The sequence below is a fragment of the Mytilus edulis genome, chromosome 12 (assembly GCF_963676685.1).
Source record: "Mytilus edulis chromosome 12, xbMytEdul2.2, whole genome shotgun sequence".
In the NCBI taxonomy this organism is placed as follows: domain Eukaryota; kingdom Metazoa; phylum Mollusca; class Bivalvia; order Mytilida; family Mytilidae; genus Mytilus; species Mytilus edulis.
In genome coordinates this window covers 77168785-77195235 of record NC_092355.1, presented here as the reverse complement: position 1 = coordinate 77195235, position 26451 = coordinate 77168785, and the positions used below count along the sequence as shown (strand labels likewise).

Sequence of the window (26451 nt, the reverse complement as noted above, 5' to 3'; positions counted from 1 at the left end):
CGAATAAGGATAATGTTATATCCTAAAATGATGAATGATATCGGTCAAAAATTAAGGATGAAATAATGGATTTCATTAAAGATAGCAGTAGAATTACAAATTTATAGATTATAATTAGTTCATTAATGGAAAACCTTAATTTATCTAAGTTCGCGTCTTATTTGTCCTTAATTTATGTCCAAAGTTTTCTTCCATTTATTTGTACTGTATTCCTGTCAAGTTATATTGTAATTTTAGCGGTATTTTTAACATTGGCATCTAAGCGGGAGTTTGGCTTGCAATAATAGCAGGTTCTTACAGCTGGTTTCTGTGTGTGTGTGTGTGGGGGGGGGTGTGTTTGTGTTGGTGTTGGTGTGTGTGTGTGTGTGTGTGTGTGTATGTGTGTGTGTGTGTGTGTGTGTGTGTGTGTGTGTGTGTGTGTGTGTGTGTGTGTGTGTGTGTGTGTGTGTGTGTGTGTGTATGTGTGTTGCATTGTCGTTGTGTTTTTTTGTTGCACTTCAGTGTTTCTGTTGTTTCGTTGTTTTCCTCTTATATCTAAGGTTTTTCCCTTAGCTTTAGTTTGTAACCCGGATTTGGTTTCTCTCAATCGATTTATGACTTTTGAACAGCGGTCACCAACTATTTATTCTTAAAATGTCCTATTTCTATGTATGTTGGCGTCGTTTGTTTTTGAAGCAGTTCAATTCTCCTGTTGTTGCCTCTATATATTTTTAATTAAGAACTCATAAAACTTTATCAAACATTGAAAACCATATTTTTAACCAAAAAAATGCGATAAGTATTGCATTAGCTGTCAAAAAATTACAGCTATATGCATAAAGGAAACATTTTTTAAAAGCTCGAATATGTTTGTAAAGGAGGGACGAAAGATACCAGAAGGACAGTCAACCTCATAAATCAAAAATAAACTGACAATGCCATGGCTAAAAGAAGAAAAGGACAAACAGACAAACATGACACAACATAGAAAACTAAAGAATAAACATCACGAACCCCACCAAACACTAGGGGTGATCTCAGGTGCTCCGGAAGGGTAAGCAGATCCTGATCCACTTGATGTGTAAGTTTTAATCACTGCAGTTAGATTGAATAGTGGTACAAAGGTATAATAAAAATAATAACCAAATTATTTTGTTGTGTACGTTACGCCTTACACGTTTAAATAATAAAATATAACAACATAAATAACAACCATAAGATAACAATGTAAAATTGTATTTCAAAATTAACAATAACAATAAACTTATGAGGTATCTTACAGCAATCTACAATAATAACTGATAAAATAAAAACTTAAATCAACTCTTAGACTATACATACTAATTCAACTTAAAACAAAAGTTGCCAATAGGCAACCAAACCATAAAAATCAAAGAAAGACAAACAAGATTTGCAGACAAACACTATATTTTAATAGATTATAATGATGTCTAATAACATAATATGTATGAAAGAACATGGTAAAGGGGACGTAACAAAACAGTAAATATTTATGAAAATGTATATAAAACACTATTATATCATAATAAATTATAATGATGTATGAAAGTATAACTCTGATGAAAGTACATGTTAAATGGAAGATAACAAAACAATAGATATGTAAAAAATGTAAATGAAACATTATTATATTACAATAAATTATAGTCTGATGGTAAGACTCTTATAAAAGTCTATGATAAAAAGGGGGAGGTAACAAAACAGGTAATACACAATGTGTATAAAAACATGATATAATAATATATTGTAATAACGGCTGATAGTTTGACTCTAATAATGAAAGTACATGTTAAAGGAAGGTAACAAAACAGTTAATATATATAAATTATTTTTTTGATTAATAGTCCCAAGACAATATCCATATTTTCAAATAGAAATTTTTTCTCAGAGTCTCAATGTAAAATTAAAGTTGACTATCCCAAAAAAATATATATTTAAATCTTACTCATAATCATTTGTATAAATATGGTGACAAATATATTTGTATTACTATAAGTAAGAAGCTGGCAATCTAGTGGTTGTCGTATGTCGCTGAATATCATATCGAACATAAATTAGGCTGATATTTTTTCTCTTTTGAAATTTCTTAAATGTGTCATTCCTTTTACATTAGAGCTGAATTTGCTGTATGGCTTTAACAAAATGTTGAATGTCCTAATGCTATTAATTTCTGTGTCAGTCTTTCTCTTGTTTATGTTATTTTTTATATTATGGCATAAAGATCATCTTTGCAATTAGCTTTCTGTAATCGATCACATTGCTTCATGGTATTTTCATCTCTTCAGTCTGAACCCGTGCCATTTTGACGCTCCACTTTGATTTTGACGCTCCACTTTGATTTTGACGCTCCACTTTGTTTTTGATGCTCCACTTTGATTTTGACGCTCCACTTTGACGCTCCACTTTGATTTTGACGCTCAAATTTGACGCTCCACTTTGATTTTGCTTGATTTTGTCTGTTTTGATGGACTTCCCAATTTCAGGAATCTTCTTATACTTAGCTATAGAATAATGAAACTATCGTTGGATAGGACCATTTCCTATCTCTGGTGCTAAACAATAGATTGTTAACTGGTAGTTAATAACGTACTGGTAATATACATCTAATTTAATGTTTTATGATGAAGGTGGCGTCTACTAAATGAAAATCACGTTAGACCAGGAATGTCTTGACTGTGCCTTTAACAAAAGCCCTACACATTGGACACCTTCGCAAAGCTGGTGCGCAGTCAGAACAACTTACTAAATGTCCACAAGGGAGGAAAGCTATGGAAGCATCCAATTCTAGACAAATCTTACACAGACGTTGATCTCGTAGCTGTCTATTTTCTTCAATTAATGACTCCGCATCTGTAATAGTAAGGTTCCAAGTAGAAAATCACCTTTTAAAAATTTGGTTCAAATTTTAAATTCTGGAGATAGCTTATCTGATTAAAAGTTGAATATAGGTACATCTTCAAATGGATGAAAAGCCTTTTCTTGAGTCTAAATATGTTGAAACGTTTTAAGAATCCTATTATAACAAATCAATAAATACGACTTACCGTCCAAATTTGATTCACTCAAATTATTTATAAGGGGTTCAGGTATATTATTTCCTTGTGAAGTTGCATTGAGTGACAAATCATTAGCAGATGAATTGTGCCTAACTGCATTTGTTGAGTCAACGTTCGGTTGATCATTCTCCAGTAAAATACTCATGATATCAGTTGCTGTGTATGTTCCATCTACAAGAAAAAGTAAAAATCACTACAATACTGAACTCAGAGTCAAATCAAATTGGAAAGTCCATAATCGCATGGCAAAATCAAATGACAAAACACATCAAAAACGAATAGACAAGAACTGTCATATTCCTGACCTGGTACAGGCATTTTCAAATGTAGAAAATGGTGGATTAAACCTGGTTTTATAGCGCTAAACCTCTCACTTTGTAGACAGTTTTATCAAATTTGGTTATATTTACATACTTATTTTAAAGCTAGGATACAAAGTAAGAAATTACGTTTTCAATTATTTTAACACGGATTCTTACCTTTATATGTTCGAAATTATCTAAACGTAAGAATTACAAAGAAAACATTGGCTTATCTTTAATATGATTCGTACCTCTTAACGCAACTATTGAAATTTAGATTGTTGGCGATGTCGTTATTATTGCAAAAATTGCGATGAGATAAATGTCGCCAAAATTGCGTCGATTGTTCAACAAACGCTAACATAACAATAATTTCTTAAGTTGCAATACTCTGTTTGTCACCTCTTAATTATATATATAATGCATCAAACTAAATGCATACAAACCTAATTCGAAGCTAGAAATATCTATATTGCAAAAGCCACTACTTTAAAGAGTTACGGCCCGCTTTTGTGTTACTCTAATCCCATTGAGTTTAAGTTTTTATATATACCTGGTTTTTCCCGTAATAATTGCTGGATAACTCGAAGCACCTGTTCTTGTGTGTAACCCATCTCTAAGACACTCATGGCTGCTGCTGTATCAAGATAGCTGGGACTGCTACTTTGTTGTGGATTGCTGTGTGAAAGTAAATTGGAACCGTTTTGAGTTGTTTCTGTCGTTTGAAAGGATGTAATTTGATCACTTTTCTTACTTTCTTCTTTGTTCTTAAATTAAATAATATGGACATGTGAATCTAGAAGGAATTTCTTATGATTTAAATGATGTAAATGAAGATATTGAAAGTGATTGGTATGGTTTTACTTACTAGTAATTAAGCATCAAGCCTATTTAATTTACTTACCAATTGTTCATGTTTATCTTGAACGGCTTTTATAAACCTATCACCCTTGTTCTGACGTAGGTAAGAGCACTTCGGAAACCATCTAGCATGTTCCACCCATGGATCGTCACCTGCTTCCCAATTTCGAAGTCCACCACCACAGAAGAAACATCTAGTGTAGTCCTGGTAACCAGCAAACAGGAAACCAGCTGTTGCCATTTGTTTTGGTGTCTGATCTAAATACGATGGCCATCCCTGAAAGGAGCTGATTCTCACTTGTAAAGCAGCGTAATTCGGGTATCTGGGATTATCGAGATCGATACCAAATGAAGAAGTGGCATTGCTACTTATTCGGCTGGAACTTGATGATTCATAACAGCCACATGCTCCATGACTAAGAGTGTTATTCACTTCCGGTTCTGAGCATGTGTCTTTTTTGTTATCTATATGTTCCAAATTGACTGCATTCCTGCTTGGTTTCGGCTCCGCGTATTTGGTATCATCATTTCCAATTGATTGATTGTGACCTGTTGCTCCGCTTGAATTAATAGAAGAATATTGCATTATGGGACTTAAATTTCGTCCCTCAGACATACACCCACTTTGTTGTATTCCTATAGATTGTTGTACATGAATGCCTGGTATGAAAACAGATTGTGTTGGTATATTAGTTAATCTTGCATCCTGAGAAGGTATGTGTTGCTGTTCATTTGTATCTATAGCAACAGAATTACAGTTTCGAATATGGGGACATAAGGGTGAGAGTCGTCTGTGTATTTCTATCGGAATATCGCCACGTTTCCAGTTCCGGTATGTTATTCCACATGCGTAACACTGTACGTTATCATCGTTTCCTGTGAAATAAAATCCTGCTTTAGATAGATTACTTACAAATATGTCTACGGTTCGAGGGAAATTGTTAAATGAATGAAGTCGTAGAAGACCATTTGACATGGATTCGTCCGTAGATATTGCACTACCAGAAGATAAGCTATCGAAATAAGTATTCAAGGTCACTGGCAATATATTTAGATACTGCGTTGGTATCCATTGAAGCATAAATAAGTAGTCTAATAAGTCGTACAGACCTTTGGAACGTTTAGGTGATTCTACATTGATTTCTTCTTCCGATTTCACGTAACTGTGAAATTTTGAATAAATCTTTTCGTTCCTTTTAGACTGTACATCTATCAACGTTTCAACTTCGTCTAATGTTTCTTTAATTATGTTTAATTCCTCTTGAAATGTGACGTTCTTAGTATTCGACCTGTTCTTTGAGGTTCTTTTATTAGTCTCCTTGTCTAACAACTCTGTCCTCAAGGACGGTTGCAAAACCCCTACATTACTGTTCTTCTGTTGGTTCAACTTGAGGTGTATTCGCAATGTACTTGATTTTATATTTGAAATACTTTGAAGATTTTTTAGTCTATCAACCTCATCCTTGCAAACAATAACACTGGTTGACCTTTTAAATATCTGCGTTGAAGACACAATAGGGTATGTGTTTCTTTCTGAGGCTTTCCTGCCGGCTGCAGCCACTGGGAATCCTGTAGAAGATTTACACATGTCTCTTTTCTGTCGTCTTAATATTCAGCAATCTATTCAAATAAAAAAAAGCTTAATTATTATAAATTGTCTTTCAATCACTCATGAAAATTATTATAAATATGTTCTTTTAATATTATGTTGACAATAAGATGCTTTTCTTCAGCAAAAACGCGTTTTCAACAAGTTCATATATATTTCTCACACTGCAATTGTTTTTCGTTACTTGTAGTTATCTTCATAATAAATAATTGTAGACAAGTTTGAGCGGTCAAAAGACGCATGTTGTTCTGGAAACAACAGTATAAATAGATTGAGATGAAGTATAATTGCCAAATAGGCCTAAAATATCAAACAGACAAGATGGCACATGTATTAGCTACTATATATTTTAAAGACGGATCAACATTATTCAAATCCTTCCGAATCATAATATGTACACAGGTATATTCAAATATATATGAGGTTTACTTTTTTTAATGGGTTGGTATATATAGTTCCTAGATATTATCCACTATACATTTTAGATAACCATAGATAACAAAACCTGCATTGCATTGTTAGCTATAATAGGCGTAATAAAAAGGATAAAAACGTAAAACTAATTAGTACTGTTATGCTATTCTATATATACATGTATGTAGGGTTGTAAAGGTTATTAAAACGTAAATATAAAAAGATGTGATATGATGGCAAATGAGACAACTCTGCACAAGAGACTAAAATGACACAGAAATTTTAAACAGCTATAGGTCATTGAATTGTAAAATGAGAAATATTTTTCGTTGTATCGGTAAATAATTTTTTTTAGTTGTAATGGACAGGAGAAAGCTCGACCAGTGTACTACATAGTCTTTCTTCCTGTTTGTTAGGTAAAGTGTGTACGTTATAACATACATGAACAAAAATAAAATATTTGTAGTTTATTTGTATGTCACAATTTATATAGAGTACGACGAATCAACATTCTTTAAATCCTTTCAAATCACAATATGTACACAGGTATATTCAAATATATATATGGGGTTTACCTTTTTTAAATGGGTTGGTGGTTCCTTCACTGACTCATGTTCATAATGACGAAACAGTAAACTTACCTGATATATATACATATACTCTCGAATGACGTATTTCTAAATATAAGTTTGTTATGTCATTGGGGGCTAAAGTCCAGTACATGACAAGTGATTTGTTCTCTTGTTTTGATATCTTGGACAGGGAATTTAGATTGGTTAACAAACAAAACAAAGGTATTAGTATACCATGGAAAATAAAAACATCGTTATGTATCTATATAATCTACTAATTTTATTAAAAGTAAAGCTGTTTGTCTTGTTTTAAGTTCTAAAGATATAAAGCTGATAGATATTATAATGACGTAGTATTTCAAAATTAAGTGTGATGTCATTGATGGTTTAAAATAGACGAACATCACATGACATAAATATAAATAAACAGTAAACATACACGTACGTCATACACAGTCCATGAAATGTTTGTTATTTTAACAATTATATACTAGCTAACTAAGGGAATTTAGAACAACAAACGAAATAAAGGTATTGATTAATTTGTACGTAAATATAATTATCATTATTACTTGTTTTACTTATGGACGACATCAAAATATCAATGTAGGATAAAAAAAATTAAACCAAATAGTATGAAGGTAAAAATGATGCAAGTTTTGTTTATTCAAAATCGATTTAAAATATTATATATATATCCATTTTGATCAATAATTTTTTTCTAAAATTAAGTTAGAAGATCAGTGAAAAAACTACGTGAATTATTTTGTTTACCTACATTGAACTTTTGATGTCGTCTCTTTAATAGGGTAAACAATTTTGTGATGATTGTTGTTATCAATATTATAACTAATGTTTGAGAGACCCTCAAGTTCGGATTGATAAGACCCATGGATTCGATTCACGTTTTAAACTTACGAGTACAACCACTCATTAGCCCTGAACATTTCAGTATAACTTACAATCAATTTTAGTCGTAAGATATTTTGTAAAAAATAAGAGTTCATGTGTCTTACAACTCACATGAAAATATATCTGCTTTTGGCACATTTAATCTATTCCAGAGGCGGATTTAGGGAGGGGGTCTAGGGTGCCCGGTAGAAGCATACATTTGTTAGTAGATAGATATAGGAAGATGTGGTGTGAGTGCCAATGAGACAACTCTTCATCCAAAGTTTGTAACTACATGTATATTTGTTATTTCGGTCTAAGTACTTAATCTAAAATTGAGAATGGAAATTAATCTGACTTCTAATATCATTCAATTATTCCAAATAACATAGTTTACGGTTCAGGAAATTTATTATTCAAAACTTCACATCGAAAGCACAAAATTAATGCGAAGACTGATTATTTCTTATTATTAAAAGGGCAAAGTTCCAATCCTACAACCACTTGTACAAGTAAACTAAGTTGTTTTTGTTTGAGCCACACATTTTCCTGACAAATGGGATGCTCGGCTCTTACACCTTACAGAAGAAAACAAAATATGAAAAAGTATCTCTATTGCTATAATAAGTGTGTATAGTACCATGTACTTTATAAGTCGTTATATTTCGCTCACTCCATTGGCAGTTAGACAGATCGAATGTGTGGAAAAGAGGCCTGGATTATGTGCGTTGTTTAACCATTTGCTAGCGATTTTTAATAATAAAACAAGACAATTATTCTATCTAGATAAGGTGCTTTAAAATAGTAGCAAACTAAACTTGTGTTGTCTAATTATTTATTATTGGGTAAATATGCCGACAATCCAATACATTAACTTTTCATAAAAAAAATCAAAATGATCAACCGTTATAAAAATCACCAAAAAAAGTATTTAAAAAAAAGTGTATCCTTACTTTTGTTGTCCAGTAAAAATGTTATATGGATATTCAACGTATATATAATTGATCCAATGTCATTCTAATACTAATTACAACTGTTCTAATCTACTTTATTCAGACAGAATTATATTTACTTTATAGGATCAAATATTTTATATGTAAACATAAAAATTTCCTTTAATTCCGCTTATTTTCCCTAAACTATTCAAATATCAACCAACATTAGAAAGGGGTTTTCATTTCTAGGTACCTTTATTACAAGAAACTATATTTGTGAATGTACTGGGACTTTCTTTTGTTTAAGTACAAGGACAAGGAAGTGTGTATTTCAGTTTACTACTCATAAATCCTTTTACCCATTGACAAAAAAAATTAATGTCTTCCTCATTCTTTATATTAATGAATGGACGGTATGTCCCACTGAAAATACTGTATGACGCTTTCCATCAAGATTTCAACTTTATATACATTTTAAACATAAAATAAGAATGGTAATGGAGAATGTGTCAAAGAGACAACAAACCGACCAAATAGCAGAAAACAGTTGAAGGACACCAATATATATCATAAATCAGTTGCAATCGAGGAATAACAATATGAATCAAATACCAGATAAATGCATAAATACTGGCTTATCTTGGATAACGTGATTAAAAATTATGCACACAAGGCGCAAATTGTGTCTACAAAAGTCTCATCAGTGACGAACGACTAACAAAAAAAGCCAAATAAAGTACGAAGTTGAATAACATTGCGTAAGTAGGATAACAAATAATATAATATGTAACGGATAGCACATACCACTTATACGAGGGCTTAGTGAGGTTTACAGAATAGAGAATAGAGAATAATGAGCAAAACTGCAGAATAAAGGTCTAATAACATATAAATACAAGCTTTAAACTCTTGTAAGTTTTATACATATAAGTTTTAATTTTTTGGTGTTAAATTGATTTAAAAAAAATCACATTACTCATTAATACATATATATATATATTAAAAAAAGGATGTGTGACTGCCTGGTAACACTAGTCTAGTGCCTGACTGTTTATTTTCTGTTCGTAAAAGAAATTTCCTCGCGGAAAAGAAATACACGAGCGTTTATCAAGTTATAAAAGATATAAACTAGGCATTTACACGATTATTAAGTTTCAAATATAAAAAAATGTAGTGTAATTTTTTTATCTACGCTTAGGGGACAACCATTTGATATTATGTTGGGTATTGGTGGCAGGATGATTTTTTTCGGGTTGGGTTTTTCTCATGATTATTTGTTTCGCAGTAAAGCTCGCACCAAAATGTATTTGCACTTTTGTTTGTTAGACGATTGTTATGAAATTCATTTTTAAATATTCTCGACCAACTGGCATCTTTCTCTAATACATATACGACTTAAGCATCTACATCATCGGAAATGAAAAAAGAATATAACATATATGTAGGGGAATAAGAGTTATAGATCTCTTCCTATGCAGTTGTGAATCAAAGTTGTGAAGTATGTAGGTCATATATCAATAATTTCCTTTTAAACGGATGTTAAAACGGTTGGTGTATCATCCTCATAAGTACTATTTGACATTAACTTCTCCTACACGAATGTACTTTTGCAAGTATTGATTAAATTAGGTTATGCCGGTTCCTTTGATTGAATTTATAAAACAAATTTCCAGTTTCTCCTTAATGAAACTTAAGGAGGATAGAATAATAGCACTTGTGGTTAGTTCAATATTTCCTGTTCGTTAAAGGAAATTTTTCAGAGGAAAGAGATCAAATTTCCGTAGTTATACTTAAAAAGATAACTTTAACGAATATTAAGTAACAGGAACTGCTATTTCACACAGACGATGATATCAAGGAAATTGTTTTGATCATGTTTGAGTGTTTGATTCTTTATCTATTGATTCTCCGTCTATGATAGTAAGAGAGTTGCATTTAGTTTTCCGTTCCGTGTGTTTGTCTGTTCGTAAGTCCGTCTGTCTCGAATCAGCATTTTCGTAAAGGGAATGTTACATTTTGATTAAGGTATTTTACTGTGAAATTATTATCAATTCAACTTGATATACAGAACTTGGTTTCAACAAAGCACATATATGCGACATACTTCGTACACTTAATATAAAGTATACATCATATTACTTGCGTTTTTTTTCTCTACATAACATAAGCGACTTAATCGTCCGTGATAATACCATTGAAAATTTTCGGAGTACAGGTATGCCATATAATAATATATTAAGTAATTTTGGTTGCTACCAAATACAATATTATACTATACCAAAGAAAGTTCAGAGTTACTAAATACAATATAAAACCACGTGAGGGAGCTCAGAGTAGCTGAGTACAATATAATACCGCATAAAGGAATGCTTTTAGTTACTGAATACAATATAATACAACGCGAAGGAAGTTCAGAGTAACTTAATACAATATAATACCACGTGGGAGAATCTCAGAGTTACTGAATACAATATAATACCACGTGGGAGAATCTCAGAGTTACTGAATACAATATTATACCACGTGGGAGAATCTCAGAGTTACTGAATACAATATAAAACACGTGGGAGAATCTTAGAGTTACTAAATACAATATTATACCACGTGAGGGAATACACTTAGTAACTGAATACAATATAATATCACGTGAGGGAATCTCAGAGTTACTGAATACAATAAAAAAAAACACGTGAAGGAAGCTCAGATTAACTAGATACAATATAGTATCACGTGAGGGAATCTTTAAGTTACTGAATACAATATATTACCACGTGAAGGAATCTCAGAGTTACTGAATACAATATAGTACCACGTGAAGGAAGCTCAGAGTTACTGAATACAATATAATACCACGTGAGGGAATTTCAGAGTTACTGAATACAATATAGTACTACGTGAAGGAAGCTCAGAGTAACTGAATAGAATTTAGTACCACGTAAGGAAATCTTAAAGTTACTGAATATAATATATTACCACGTGAAGGAATCTCAGAGTTACTGAATACAATATAGTACCACGTTAAGGAAGCTCAGAGTTACTGAATTCAATATAATATCAAGTGAAGGAAGCTCAGAGTAACTGATTATAATATTATACCACGTGGTGGAATCTCAGAGTTACTGAATACAATATAATACCACGTGAAGAAATCTCAAAGTTACTGAATAACATATAATACCACTTGAGGGAATGTTCTTAGTTTCTGAATACAATATAATACAACGTCAGTGAATCATAGAGTTACTGAATGCAATATATTACCATGGGAAGGATTTTCAGGGTTACTGAAGACAATATAATACCACGTGAAGGAATCTCGAGTAACTGAATACCATATAATACGACGTTAAGGAATGCTCTTATTTACTGAATACAAATATAACTGTATACCATATAAATAAATGTGAAAGAATGCTAGGATTTACTGAATACAATATAATACCGTGTGAAGGAATGCTCTTGGTTACTGAATACAATATAATACCACGTGAAGAAATGCTCTTAGTTACTGATTACAATATAATACCACGTGAAGGAAGCTATGAATGACTGATCGTGAATACAACGTAATACCACGTGAAGGAAGCTTTGAGTTACTGAATACAATATAATACCGTGTGAAGGAATGCTCTTGGTTACTAAATACAATATAATACCACGTAAAGGAATCTCAATGTTACTGAATACAATATAATACCACGTAAAGGAATCTCAAGGTAACTGAATACAATATAATACCACGGGGGGGGGGGGGGAATCTCAGAGTTACTAAATACAATATAGTACCACGTAAAGGAATCTCAATGTTACTAAAAACAATATAATACCACGTCAAGAAATCTCAAGGTTACTGAACACATTATAATACCACGTGAAGGAACGCACTGAGTTACTTAATACAATATAATACCACGTGAAGGAGTCTAAGAGTAACTGAATACAATATAATACCACTTGAAGGAATGCCCTGAGTTACTGAATACAATAAAATATCACGTGAGGGTATCTTAGAGTTACTGAATATAATATAATACCACGTAAAGGAATCTCAGATTTACTGAATACAATATAATACCACGTGAAGTAACGCTCTGAGTTACTCAATACAAAACAATGACAAGTGAAGGAATCTCTTAGTTACTGAATACAATTAAATACCACTAGAGGGTATCTAAGAGTTACAGAATACAATATAATATCACGTAAAGGAATCTCATAGCTACTGAATACAATATAATACCACGTAAAGGAATCTTAAAGTTACTGAATACAATATAATACCACATAAAGAAATCTCAGATTTACTGAATGCACTATTACCACGTGAAGGAATACTCTAAGTAATTGAATAGAATATAATACCACGTGAAGGATTCTCTGAGTTACTGAATACAATATAATACCACGTGAAGGAATCTCTGAGTTACTGAAAAGAAAATAATACCACGTGAGGGAATCTCTCAGTTACTGAATACAATATAATAACAAGTGAATGAATCTACGAGTAACTGAATACAATATAATACCACGTAGAGGAATGCTCTCAGTTACTGAATACGATGTAATATCACGTGAAGGAATCTCTGAGTTACTGAAAAGAATATAATACCACTAGAGGGTATCTAAGAGTTACAGAATACAATATAATACCACGTAAAGGAATCTCATAGTTACTGAATACAATATAATACCACGTGAGGGAATCTTAAAGTTACTGAATACAATATAATACCACATAAAGGAATCTCTGAGTTACTGAATACAATATAATACCACGTGAAGGAATACTCTAAGTAAATGAATAGAATATAATACCACGTGAAGGATTCTCTGGGTTACTGAATACAATATAATACCACGTGAGGGAATCTTTGAGTTACTGAATAGAATTTAATACCACGTGAGGGAATCTCTGAGTTACTGAATACAATATAATACCACGTGAAGGAATCTTAGAGTAACTGAATACAATATAATACCACGTGAAGGAATTCTCTGAGTTACTGAATACAATATAATGCCAAGTGAAGAAATCTCAAAGTTATTGAATACGATGTAATACCACATGAGGGAATGCTAGGAGTTACTGTATATCATTTATGTTTTTAGTTTCTAAATACAATATAATACAACGTCAGTGAATCATAGAGTTACTAAAAGCAAAATATATTACCATGGGAAGGATTTTCAGAGTTATTGAATACAATATGATACCACACCAAGGAATGCTAGTAGTAACTGAATACCATATAATACGACGTTAAGGAATGCTCTTATTTACTGAATACAATAATAACTGTATACCATATAAATAAATGTGAAAGCATGCTAGGAGTTACTGAATACAATATAATACCGTGTGAAGGAATGCTCTTGGTTACTGAATACAATATAATACCACGTGAAGGAATCTTAAAGTTACTGAATACAATATAATTCAACCTAAAGGAATCTCAGAGTTACTGAATACAATATAATACCACGTGATGGAATCTCTGAGTAACTGAATACAATATAATACCACGTGAAGGAATCTCTGAGTTACTGAATACAATATAATACCAAGTGAAGAAATCTCTGAGTTACTGAATACAATATAATACCACGTGAAGGAATCTCTGAGTTACTGAATACAATATAATACCAAGTGAAGAAATCTCAAAGTTATTGAATACGATGTAATACCACATGAGGGAATGCTAGGAGTTACTGTATATCATTTAAAAACCATGTAAAGGAGTGCTTAGAGTGTATACTATATAAAACCACGTGAAGGAATGCTCGGTGTTACTAAAATAAATATCATACCACGTGGGGAAATACTCGTAGTAACTTAATACAATGTTATACGACGTGACGGAGTTCTCGGAGTTATTGAATATCATATAATATAACGTGAATGAATGCTCTGAGTTACTGTATACAAAATAATAGCATGTGATTGAATGCTCGGAGTAGCTGAATACATACATTTATCTTGCTTTGAATTATTTTAAAGCGTATGATGTAATATTAAAGAATGCTCAGATGTAATGAAAACAATAATATAACACGTTAAGGCTGCTTTGAACTACTTTATAGCATGCATATAATGTAATTTCTAGGAATGCTCGAAAGTATGCAAGCCCATAGTTACTGAATACTGTGTGAAAGAGAGACGAAAGATACCAGAAGGAACAGTCAAACTCATAAATGGAAAATGAACTGACAACGCCATGGTTAAAAATTTAAAAGACACACAGACAAACAATACTACACATCGTCGTTGGGCTTCCAAAATGTTGTAAATTACAAATTTTTCAAAAAAAAATATCTCACAAACAGGCTTTGGAAATTATGACAAAATGCATGCTTCTAAAATGTACGTGAACTTGAATACTGAAATAAAATCTTTGACATTTCTTGATTATGTGAGAACTCAAATTATTTTCACAGAAATAAAGAAATGTACAATTATTTTATTCCTAGGGCCATTATACAACGATTTTTAAGTTTTCATACAACATTTTGAAAGCAAACTTTACAAACAACTGACATTGGCAATTTTGTCATATTTTCTTATTTCAAACGTTTTGATTAGTCTTACTGCATTTTTATTTTGTAATACCACAGATTTCCTCCCGACGAAACCATTGGTTTCAAAAAGTATTTTTAGCCAAAAAAGTCTTATACAACATTTTGGAAGCCCAGCGACGACATGACACAACACAGAAAACTAACGAATTAGCAACACGAACCCCACCAAACACTGGGGTGATCTCATGTGCTCCGGAAGGGTAAGCAGGGTAATATATTACATGATACCAAAGAAAACTCGGAGCTTATAAAACGATATCATAACGCAGGGTTACTAAATAATATATTATGAAACATAAATGAATAATCGAAGCTTCTGAAAACCATGTAATACGACACCAATGAAGGCTTAGAGTTGTTGAGTACCATGGTATAACCTATTGAAAAAAGCCGTTGAGCTAAAAAAAAAAATATGCTAAGAATACTTAAAAGTGAACAAGCGGGCATGAACATATTAATATTGACCCATAATTCAATGTTATTTTTTAAACGTGCTTTATACCATCATTAATCAATCTCTTAATTTCTTACCCAGCCTGTCGTGATCGGAACTTGGCTTTGTTTCTTTTCTCTACTGTAATGCCAAATGTTTTTATACAAATGAATGTGTGTACGTAAATTTCCGAATAGTAAGCACTTTTTTAAATAAAGAACTTTATTAATTTCTATAAACTTTAAGAAAAATCATTTTTAATTAGAAACACAAAATACCTGTCCTGTCCTACCTGTTTATTTTTAGACAGTTTTCTTGTACTCCTTTACTTTCTGGAAGTAGCTTTAGACTTCGGTCTGAACTAATCTCGAAACTAATACGATGGAAAAAAATGATTGATTCTTCAATTGTATCTGGAAAAAAATCAAAGAATATGTTTTACTATACCATAACACTATAACTAACAAAGGCTAATACATTTGAAATCATTTATATGTTTATATCATTTCTTTTCTTTTGTCATTTGTTTACATTGTACATGTACGTTGTATTTGGGTTTTTCACAAAGCTTTCGGAAAAACAAGGAGGATCGATAATTTCCATTAATTACTTACTAAGTTCTTTGAAATAATATTTTTAGAATACTAATTAATGCTTCAATTTATTTGTTTGCATTTGTTTGAACATATTTCGACTGTTTTATTAGTTTTATCTATTGACCGCTGTAGGTGCATGTACATCCGCGAAAATAAAACAAGAATCTCACATAAAGCAAGCACCAACACCGACTTTTTAAAAATATTCTTTGTTTTTTACAATTTTGATGATTATTGGTGCATATTTTGTTTATAAATGAATTTTTCAAGATTTTCAAGAAAGATTATTGGCAGTCTTAGCATCTATAGGTTTCATTATAGTCTTTAACAATGAGAAAAATCCATAGTGTATAATAAGCTAAAAAAAGGCCTTTATAAGGATTTGTGTTATGATTTCTAATAAGACAACTACTCAACATAGAGAAAAATACGTAATTGTAAGCATGAATTTCTCGCTACATTGAAGACCTGTTGGTGACCTTCTGCTGGTGTTTTTTATATGGTAGGGTTGTTGTCTCTTTGACACATTCCCCATTTCCATTCTCAATTTTATCTTAATATTAAAGACTGTTTAACAATTTCTTCCTCCACTTGAAGATGACGAGATAAAAAGAAGTATTTTCGACATCTAAATATATACATGCACGTCCTATTCACAAGTAAAGATCAAGATACAATTACAATGTAAGGCCTGCGGTGTACAAATTTAATTTGAGATACGGCAATTTCCACTGGGACCCGCAGAATCGAGGAAAATTAATCGAATTTGAAAAAATAATACTTTCTCTGAACATGTTTCGTGATTTTTAAGTCGTTTTTTTTAAAATACATGTATGTTTTTAAGTTAATAAGAAACGTAACCAAATCGTGATAGCCTCCGTAAAATGTCCACTTGAGAACAATTATAATTAGTTATTTCTACGAAGAGCAGATGGTCCTAAATGCAACAAGTGTTAATCTTACTATTTGTACATTCTCAAACAGTTATTATGCCTACATGATGATTAACCTTTAATTAATTATTTTCAAAACATTTTGGAACTATTTGTTCAGGTGCATGAAAAAGCGAAAATTATAATCATATTCCGTAAAAGGCGTAGGTCCGGTAAAGGCCAATTTTGGCCTAAAATTTCAAGTTCATCTGACGAAAGAGTTTAAACACTTTTTAAACCCTGAAGTGTCTATTTCGGATAATTCAATAAGTTTATGTGAAAGATTTTAACTGATTTACTCATTAAAAATGCTCCGATTTTAGCTTTAATATGACAAATCTATCAAACATGCCAAAACATGTTACTTTTCAGATGGATTTTGTCAAAAACGAAAGTGGCCGCATCCTTGTTCATTCTCAACCTTTATATATGTTATGACGTATTATCATCAAATACAACTTACATTTCAATATTAAGAATGAACACGGATGCGGTCACTTTCATTTAAGACGGAAACCGTCTAAAATTTAACTAAAATGCTAGATTTGTGAAGATTTTAGTAATTTAGGATAACTTAAAGATTCTTAAGTTCCCATTTAATATGCATTAATTGTATGTTAAAAAAAAAGCCCATATGTATGTAGCAGAAGCATTGTACTTTCAAATGAATAACTATATGTATACAATTTAAAAATTTTGTAAAACTGCTATATTTTGGGGCCATAAAAGGGGTCTTACTGAACCTACTCCTTTTTAGTCTACACCGAAATAAAATGTATTCATGCCCCTGACACTGCTACTCCTCTGCTATTAAAACAAATCAAACCGTCTTTTAATTCCGTCTATGGATACAATTTGGACCGTCCAAAGAACAATCGGATTAAACTACAAATTATGTGGTCAAGCTTCATATTTACTTTCTCTTTAGTTATAATAACATCTACCAATGAAATTCGGACTTCAAAATTTAGAAGGTGTGTATTAATCCGACAAAACAAGAGGATACCGAAAGGTTTGTAAGACATTATGTACAATGGAGCGGTTTCAGATCATTCTCAGCAGACTGAGTTTGAACTTAAGATTTGCATATCAATCCGATTATACAAGGTAAATTCTATGCAGTTCATGACTGTTATATTATCATATGATCGATTTGAAGACAACTAGGTGATATAAAGTGCTGCTTGAATAGGTTTGGACACTTTTAGAACTATATAATAAGGTCTATACAATTTCTCTTACTTGTTATATGAAAATCCCGGCATTTTTTCACAGCCGAAAGTCTCGCCGTAAGTAAACATTTATTCATAAGGAATCTGATATTCAGATCTGAGCTCCGAGCAAAAGCAATATTCCAATAATTATGCCGGATTGTAACTAGTTTGTATTCTTTGTTTGTTCTTCTTTGTCTTTCTCAGTTTTTGGTGTTCACGGCTGTGATTTTTAATTCGCAAACGTGCCCTCTTTTCACATTTGGGTAATGATAAAATGATGTAAACATGAGAAAAAGCGTGCCTACGCAAAACATAATAAAATGCCCCACAGGGCGCAGATTGATACGACCGCAGAGGTCGAACACTGAACAGTTGGGCAAGCATGGACATAACATTTAACCTTGATACAGCTCTGAATTTGGATTGTTATTAAATAGTTGACACAGAATAGGTTTCTTACACAGAATGAATGTGGTCCAAGAATTTTTTTTTAAAATGGACATTTACCTTTTATGGCCCAATATCTAAAATCTAAACACATGGTTAGATTCAGCTTTTCAAAGAACCCCAAGAATTCAATTTTTGATGAAATCAAATAAAGTTAGATTTTGGACCCTTTAGACCTTAATGTGTACCAATTTGAAAACGTGGCCCAAATATAAAAAAATCTAAATACATGGTTAGATTCAGCATTTACAACATAAGTATAGTTTTTAATATATCGACACAAATCGAAGTGAAGTAAGTTTTCTGGTATTCAATTTTTTTAACAAACTCACAACCACTACCAACATCTGCTTTCCTAAGGCAATAGGCATACCTACAGAATAGAGAAGACAAACTAATCTATTAAAATATTTTTTTATTATTTAGCAAAGACATATGAACATTTATGAGTATTCCCATTACTGTCTAAAACTGTTTTTATAATAATGCTGTATATAAAATGACTATAACAACCAGTAACAAAAAGTACTGAAGACATTGACAATATTGACAATTAAAATGACTAGTAGTATTGAAGACAACAATAAGCAACAGTAGATGAAAAATAACAACAATTAACAATATTGAAGATACATGTAATAATAATTAAAAGAATTGACGATGACACTTATTAACAATATTTACTATAATAATACTTAAATATTTTTTACGATAACACTAATTAACAGTACTTACGATAACATAAATAACATCATTGACAATAACACTAATTAACACTTATAACGATAACAATAACTAACCGTTTTGACGGTAACACTAAGGAACAGTATTGACGATAACACTCATTAACAGTGATCATGATAACCATAATTAACAGTTCTGACGATAACATTCATTAACAGTGATCACGATAACAATAATTCACAGTATTGATGATAACCATAATTAACAGTTCTGACGATAACATTCATTAACAGTGATCACGATAACAATAATTCACAGTATTGATGATAACCATAATTAACAGTTCTGACGATAACATTTAGTGATAGTGATCACGATAATAATAATTCACAGTATTGACGTTTACACTCATCAACAGTGATAACGATAACACTTATTTACAGTTCTGACGATAACACTCATAAAGATACAATAATTCACAGTATTGGCGACTACACTCATTGACAGTGATCATGATAACCATAATTAACAGTATTGACGATAACACTCATCAACAGTGATAATGATAACACTTATTATCAGTATTGACGATAACACAAATAACAGTATTGACGATTACACTCATCAACAGTGATAAAGATAACAATAACTCACAGTTTTAACGATAACCATCATCAACAATATTGAGGAAGCAATTGTAATTTTTTATTTAAAGCAACAAACCAAAAAAAGAAGCTTAATCGTTCTAACCCTCACTAAAAGATAAAACAACTACATAAATTAACATCTTAACAATAATAACAGTATGCAGAATCAAATTAGCACCAACTAAACATTTCTTACTAACAATTAATAAAAAATAAGATATCACATTTAAGAACATGATCATCGTATAAAAAGGTACAGATAGATTATGCTTTTACATCAGTTGATGTTTCTTTGTTTAACTGTCTTTAATGGTGCCAATCGTTCGATGTTTATGGCGTCCAAAACATTTGATTGCATGTCTACATTAACCTGACTGTGGTTAATCTATGGACACAGGTTTCAGCATTGATATCTATATCTTATCATGTAATATATACATGACTATGACTTCTTAATTAAGCAAAACAAGCAGAATACTATACTATAAACACTACTGATTGGTTGAGTGTTAGTTGCTTTACGTACAGTGGTAGATAGTGCATGTATGTTCATGACGATGAATACTGCAGAATGGCATTTATCAATAGTTAACTTATGAACTTAATATATAATTTCGTATCTTTGGTCACTAAACTATAATGATCGTGTTGATTGCATGATCTACGTTGATTCTACATGTATGGGTATTGATTGGGGTAATTTAATTCTTTATTCTTTAATTTTTAGGCCGTTTTCTGTATTCTTTATAAATTATGCCAATTATTTCTCATTTTTTACAAATTGAGTTTCCATTATTCCTTATTTTCTTGTGTTTTTTTCTCCATTCCTTATTGCTTTGGCCTATTTTCTGTAGTACAATCACATTATTCTTTTCTCTTAAACCTGACCGGACTTTTTCTGGTATTGCTATTTCTGATAGTGAACCAATGGGATTGGGGTTGAAAGGCTGTACAGTAGTCAACCAACTTCCGGTTTATATTAGGAACGTCTTTACAGTGCCTTTGACGTACGTTCTACATATTGGACACTTCCTCATGGCTGGTGCACAGTCGGAACAACATACTAGATGTCCACAGGGGAGAAAAGCTATGGAGGCCTCTAATTCTAGACAAATCTTACAAAGACGTTGGTCTCGTAGCTGTCGGTTTTCTTCAACTAATAATTCTGCGTCTGTAATACAAGGTAAATCGGAAATATAATAGTGTTATGACTGTTTGAATTCCACTCTGCTTATAGAAAAAAAATCACATGACGGTTTATGCAGAAGAAGTGTTATCTTAAATTTGTTAAAAATACATGTGTGTTTAAGTTCTGACTAAAAGTATTTGACATTTTAATAGAGGATGAATTGATAAATCCGACCATCGGTGTTGTTGCTTTGCTAAAAGACGAGAGATTTAAATTTTGAAACCATTCACATTACATTTGTAATGTGAATGGTTTCAAAATTTAAATCTCTAATGTGAATGGTTTCAAAATTTAAATCTCTAATGTGAATGGTTTCAAAATTTAAATCTCTAATGTGAATGGTTTCAAAATTTAAATCTCTAATGTGAATGGTTTCAAAATTTAAATCTCTAATGTGAATGGTTTCAAAATTTAAATCTCTCGTCTTTTAGCAAAGCAACAACACCGATGGTCGGATTTATCACTTAATAAGGATGCTCGCTCCTCTTGTTTTAAAATTTTGTCAGATATTCCGAATCCTCTGGTTTTATACACCGTTTGCCCAGTAAACATTTAGTTTTAAAAGTTGTATTTGAAAATCTTATAAAATCCTTGTTAATTTAAAAAAAAAAAAATGCTTCCAAAGTTAATGTTGTAAGACAAATCTAAGAGAATCATTTCCCGTCGTTTTTTAATTGTGTACTATCTATTTAAAAAAGCCTTTGCAAAAGCTTGTTATTTTGAAACAAAGTATACTTCCTCATATGAAGGTTGACAATCACTCGATCACTAATTTAAAGTTGTGACTGATTTGATTATGTAGTTTGAGTCTTGGTTATCCTTAACACTGTTAACTTTCTTTACGTTTTCGTACGGACATCGTAATTACATGTTTATACCATAAAAACATTTTACCACACGTTTATAATATAAGAACAAATTTTAAGGTATTTTTTTTATAAAACAACCTTGTTTTGGGGTTGTTGTGTTGTTGTTTGTTTTTTTTTTTGGTTTTTTGTTGGTTTTTTTTTTGGGGGGGGGGGACAATCAAAAGACTCTTTTTATTTTACATTAAGTTTAATAAAGGTTTACTTACCATCTAGATTTGATTCATTTAAACTATTGACAAGAGGTTCGTGTGCTCCATTTTCATGTGTGTTTGTATTGGATGGCACTGCATTTGTAGATGTCCCGGATGTATTTGTAGATATCCCGGATGTATTTGTAGATGTCCCGGATGTATTTGTAGATATCCTTGATGTATTTGTAGATGTCCCGGATGCATTTGTAGAATTACCGGATGTTGATCCGGTAGAACCATTTGTCTGATTTTCATCCTTCTCCAATAAAACAGTCATGATATCAAGAGCTGTGAATGTTCCTCCTACAAATAGAAAGTATAACATAATAAAAATTACACAATTATTGTCTTTTTAATACATTGGTGGCTGAGTAGCGCGCTTGCATTGGGTATGGGAAATCACTGGTTTCATCGTCGGCTGCGTCAAACTATAAACTTTTATCTTTTGACCAGGTATTTTATGCTTTATCAACTTCTGCACGGTGATATTCCATATGTAATAATGGCTCTCTGTATTTTATTGACTTTCATGTTCTTATTTTTTCTATTCTTTCAACATTCAATTACACATTCGTATTCAAAAATTCGTTAATCATGTTAATTATTTTAAAGTTACTTCAATGTCGATGTGTCCCACTATCGCCTCAACTTTACTCGCTTGCAATTATTTTTTTTTTCAATTATGTTTGTCTTATAAATCGTCATCTTGATTATCATATGTCCCAAATCATATACTAGTAAGTTGATTGATATAACAATAAAGTTTGATAGGATTGATAAGCTTGTATAAGGTATACTTGTTAGAAATATATACCTGGTTTATCCGGTAATAATTGCTGGATAACTCGAAGGACCTGTTCTTGGGTATATCCCATCTCTAAGACACTCCTTGCTGCTGCTGTATCAAGATAGCTGGGACTGCTACTTTGTTGTGGATTGCTGTATGAAAGTAAATTGGAACCGTTTTGAGTTGTTTCTGTCGTTTGTAGCGACGTAATTTGGTCACTTTTGTCCTTTAATTAAATAATACGAAAAAAATACATATAAGATCAAATATATTTTAATAAAATATGTAAACTTAAATCTTATGCATGTACTAAAAACATATCTTGACTGATTGATTCAAATACTTACCATTTGCTCATGTTTATCTTGAACGGCTTTGATAAATGCATCTCCCTTGTTCTGACGTAGATAGGTGCACTTCGGAAACCATCTAGCATGTTCCACCCATGGATCATCACCAGCTTCCCAATTTCGGAGTCCACCGCCACAGAAAAAACACCTTGTGTAGTCATGGTACCCAGCAAACAGGAAACCAGCTATCGCCATCTGTCTTGGTGTCTGATCTAAGTAAGATGGCCATCCCTGAAAAGAGCTGATTCTAACTTGTAAAACAGCGTAATTCTGATAACGAGGCTTCTCAAGATCTATCCCCAATGAGGAAATGTCGTTATTAGTTAATTGTCTCGAACTTGAAGATTCAAAACATCCACATGCTCCATTCTGATTAGCTTTCGTCGATTCTGAGCATGCGCCATTTGTATTTATATCATGTTCAAAATTGGTGTTTTCACTAGAAGAATTAGCCGTTGGTTTAAAATCCTTGCTTCTTAATTGATTACGGATATTATTACTAGTTTCACCATTAAAAAGACTTGATGGTTCTGAAGTTGTCGAAATTGAAGTTTTGTTTTGGTCGTTGGAGGCAGCACCATTTAAAAGACTGGATGGCTCTGAAGTTGTCGAACTTAGAGTTTTGTTTTGGTCGTTGGATGCAGCACCATTTTGCAAGCTTTGTTTCTTTGGTGTCAAAGAAGATTCAGAAAGTACTGATGATCTATTATTACTAGAATTCATGTGCTGGTTTTCGGCTATACCTGCACCACCAAACAATCTAGAATTTTGAAGATGAGTACACGATGGAGAAAGTCTACAATGAATTTCTTCTGGATTATCACCCCGTATCCAGTTCTGATGAGTAATTCCACATGCATAACATCGCACGGTATCAGTACTTCCGGTGTAATAAAAACCTGCCTTTGACAATGCACTAACAAAAACATTCACATTACGAGGGAAATTACTGTACGAAGACAGACGTAGAAGGTGGTTTGACATAGATTCGTCCATAGACATAGTACTACCCGAAGATAAACTTTCGAAATAAGTATTCAAACTAACTGGTAAAGCCTGGAAACATTGATTCGGAACAAAACGTAACATGAATAAGTATTGAAGCCAGTCAAAAGAATTTTTCGATTTTAGGTTTCCGGTTTCATGTTTTAAATTCGGAATTGACATTTGCTTTTGTAAGTTAATTTGAAGTTGTTCCTTAGTTTTTGATTGTATATCAAGATCCATTTCGATGTCGTTAAGACCTTTCTTTATTTCTGTGACAGTTCTTAAACTATTCTGTTCAAATGTATCAAAACCACGTGATTTATCTGATTCACTTCTTGTACTTTCGATCGTTTGAGCCTTTGTATGTTTCATCTTAAGTTTGATTCGTAGTACTGAAAATTTTATTTCAGACAGTTCAACGGTAATTTTTCTATTTTTGATGTTATTTACTTCTGTTTTACTGGACGGATAACTGTTTAATCTCCGTCGTTTATGAATCGAATTCGACATTTTATCAGTTGGAAAGAAGCTTTGATGCATTGCCTGTCTTTCTGGTTCTCGTATTGCAGTTTGGTTTTCTTGTATATACATGTTTAGCTGATTTGTCTGAAATAATTATGCATAATTAATCAATATCATCTAAATCATTAGCATCTTTATCATCAATAATTACTAACACATATAAATATAAAAAAAGAAATGAATTACTGTAAAACATTTGATCGCTTCGCCCTTGTATCACAGTGAACCTTGGTGACCTTAATTCTAGATTTTTAACATTGCATTTAAAATGATAGTAGTATTTCATCACTGTATGTGTTACATGATGCATACAATACATTTTGCCATCTATTAAGTATTTAATAATTTCTGTTATTTTATTATCGAAGTCGAATTTTGAAAAGCTGATCCAATACTACGAGTCTATAGTAAATATAGTAAATACCTGTTAGGATTCCCCATGTATTACTTCATTCATAAAATGACGACAAAAAGGGTTAACGAGTTTATATATACTGTATTACATGCGTAGGTCTCTGACGTCGGATGATGAATCATGAAGTGTTAGTTACACAATTACAATAGTATAATACATAGCAGGAAAACAGTGCGTTTGTTTTGTTTACTTGGACTTTATCAATGTTTATCACCAAAATAAAAAGAGGTAATGTAATTGTATAATCGCTTATTTGATTTATTTTTTACTTAATACAGATTTAAAAACAAATCTTTTTGTTCCTTTTTGTTTATTTAGAGATAATTAACCTGGGACAGCCATTACTTTATAAGTACTTTGTTATGGATTAATTACTTTCGGAATCCTTCTTTGACGTCTTCTTTTTATAATAAGCGGTCTAAAACTTATTATGAACATTTTAATGAATACTATTGCAGTAAAATAAACGTTCAAATATCCTACCTGTACTATAAGGTAGCAGCGAAAGTTTTTTGTCGACAAGAAGTATATTTAAAAGTATTTTCAAGTATAAAGGAAATAGAACTTATCACTCAGAATATATACCATTTTTATTTTTGTAAGGACTATCCCAATCCGGTCCTGACAAACAAGAAAGCATCTCACATATACCCAATGTATTTCGAGATCTCGACTATACTATACTAAATTTAAGAAATGATCAAAACATATAAATTGAGAAGCAGAGGAAGAGGAAGACAAAACATGTACCTGGATAAATGTATTCCTCTTGATGAATTCAAGCAGATTTGGTCTTTTATAAAGATATACCGTTTTAAATAGGTTTCAACATCACAATATATGTGGGAATTTATTTGAACCCTAATTAAAGAGTTTGTACCAAAATGTTCAGATTGAAGAAAATTCGTCGAAATGTCCTTCAAGGAAAATAAAAATCCCGTAACTTAATTCAGATTATTATAGTATTGGAAA

The 26451-nt window shown here is 31.8% G+C and overlaps 1 protein-coding gene across 1 annotated transcript; it reads right to left on the bottom strand.

Annotated features, from left to right (window-relative positions):
* Nucleotides 1-1204: 1204 nt before the first annotated feature.
* On the bottom strand, nt 1205-25587 carry LOC139499288 (uncharacterized). Its single transcript, XM_071287957.1, has 9 exons — nt 25489-25587; nt 23553-25148; nt 23233-23431; nt 22434-22721; nt 21147-21340; nt 4263-5828; nt 3912-4125; nt 3045-3227; nt 1205-2850 (listed from the first exon to the last, which is right to left on the bottom strand). Exons 2-9 carry the CDS (start codon nt 25131-25133, stop codon nt 2654-2656), a joined length of 4422 nt encoding a protein of 1473 aa, XP_071144058.1. The 5' UTR covers nt 25134-25148; nt 25489-25587; the 3' UTR covers nt 1205-2653.
* Between the last annotated feature and the right edge of the window lie 864 nt (nt 25588-26451).

Coding starts and splice junctions, on each gene's coding strand:
- LOC139499288 (XM_071287957.1), bottom strand. CDS start 25,133: ATGTATATACAAGAAAACCAAACTGCAATACGAGAACCAGAAAGACAG. Junction 22,722..23,232: donor ATTATTACCGGATAAACCAG/GTATATATTTCT, acceptor TTCTATTTGTAG/GAGGAACATTCACAGCTCTT. Junction 3,228..3,911: donor ATTATTACGGGAAAAACCAG/GTATATATAAAA, acceptor TTTTTCTTGTAG/ATGGAACATACACAGCAACT.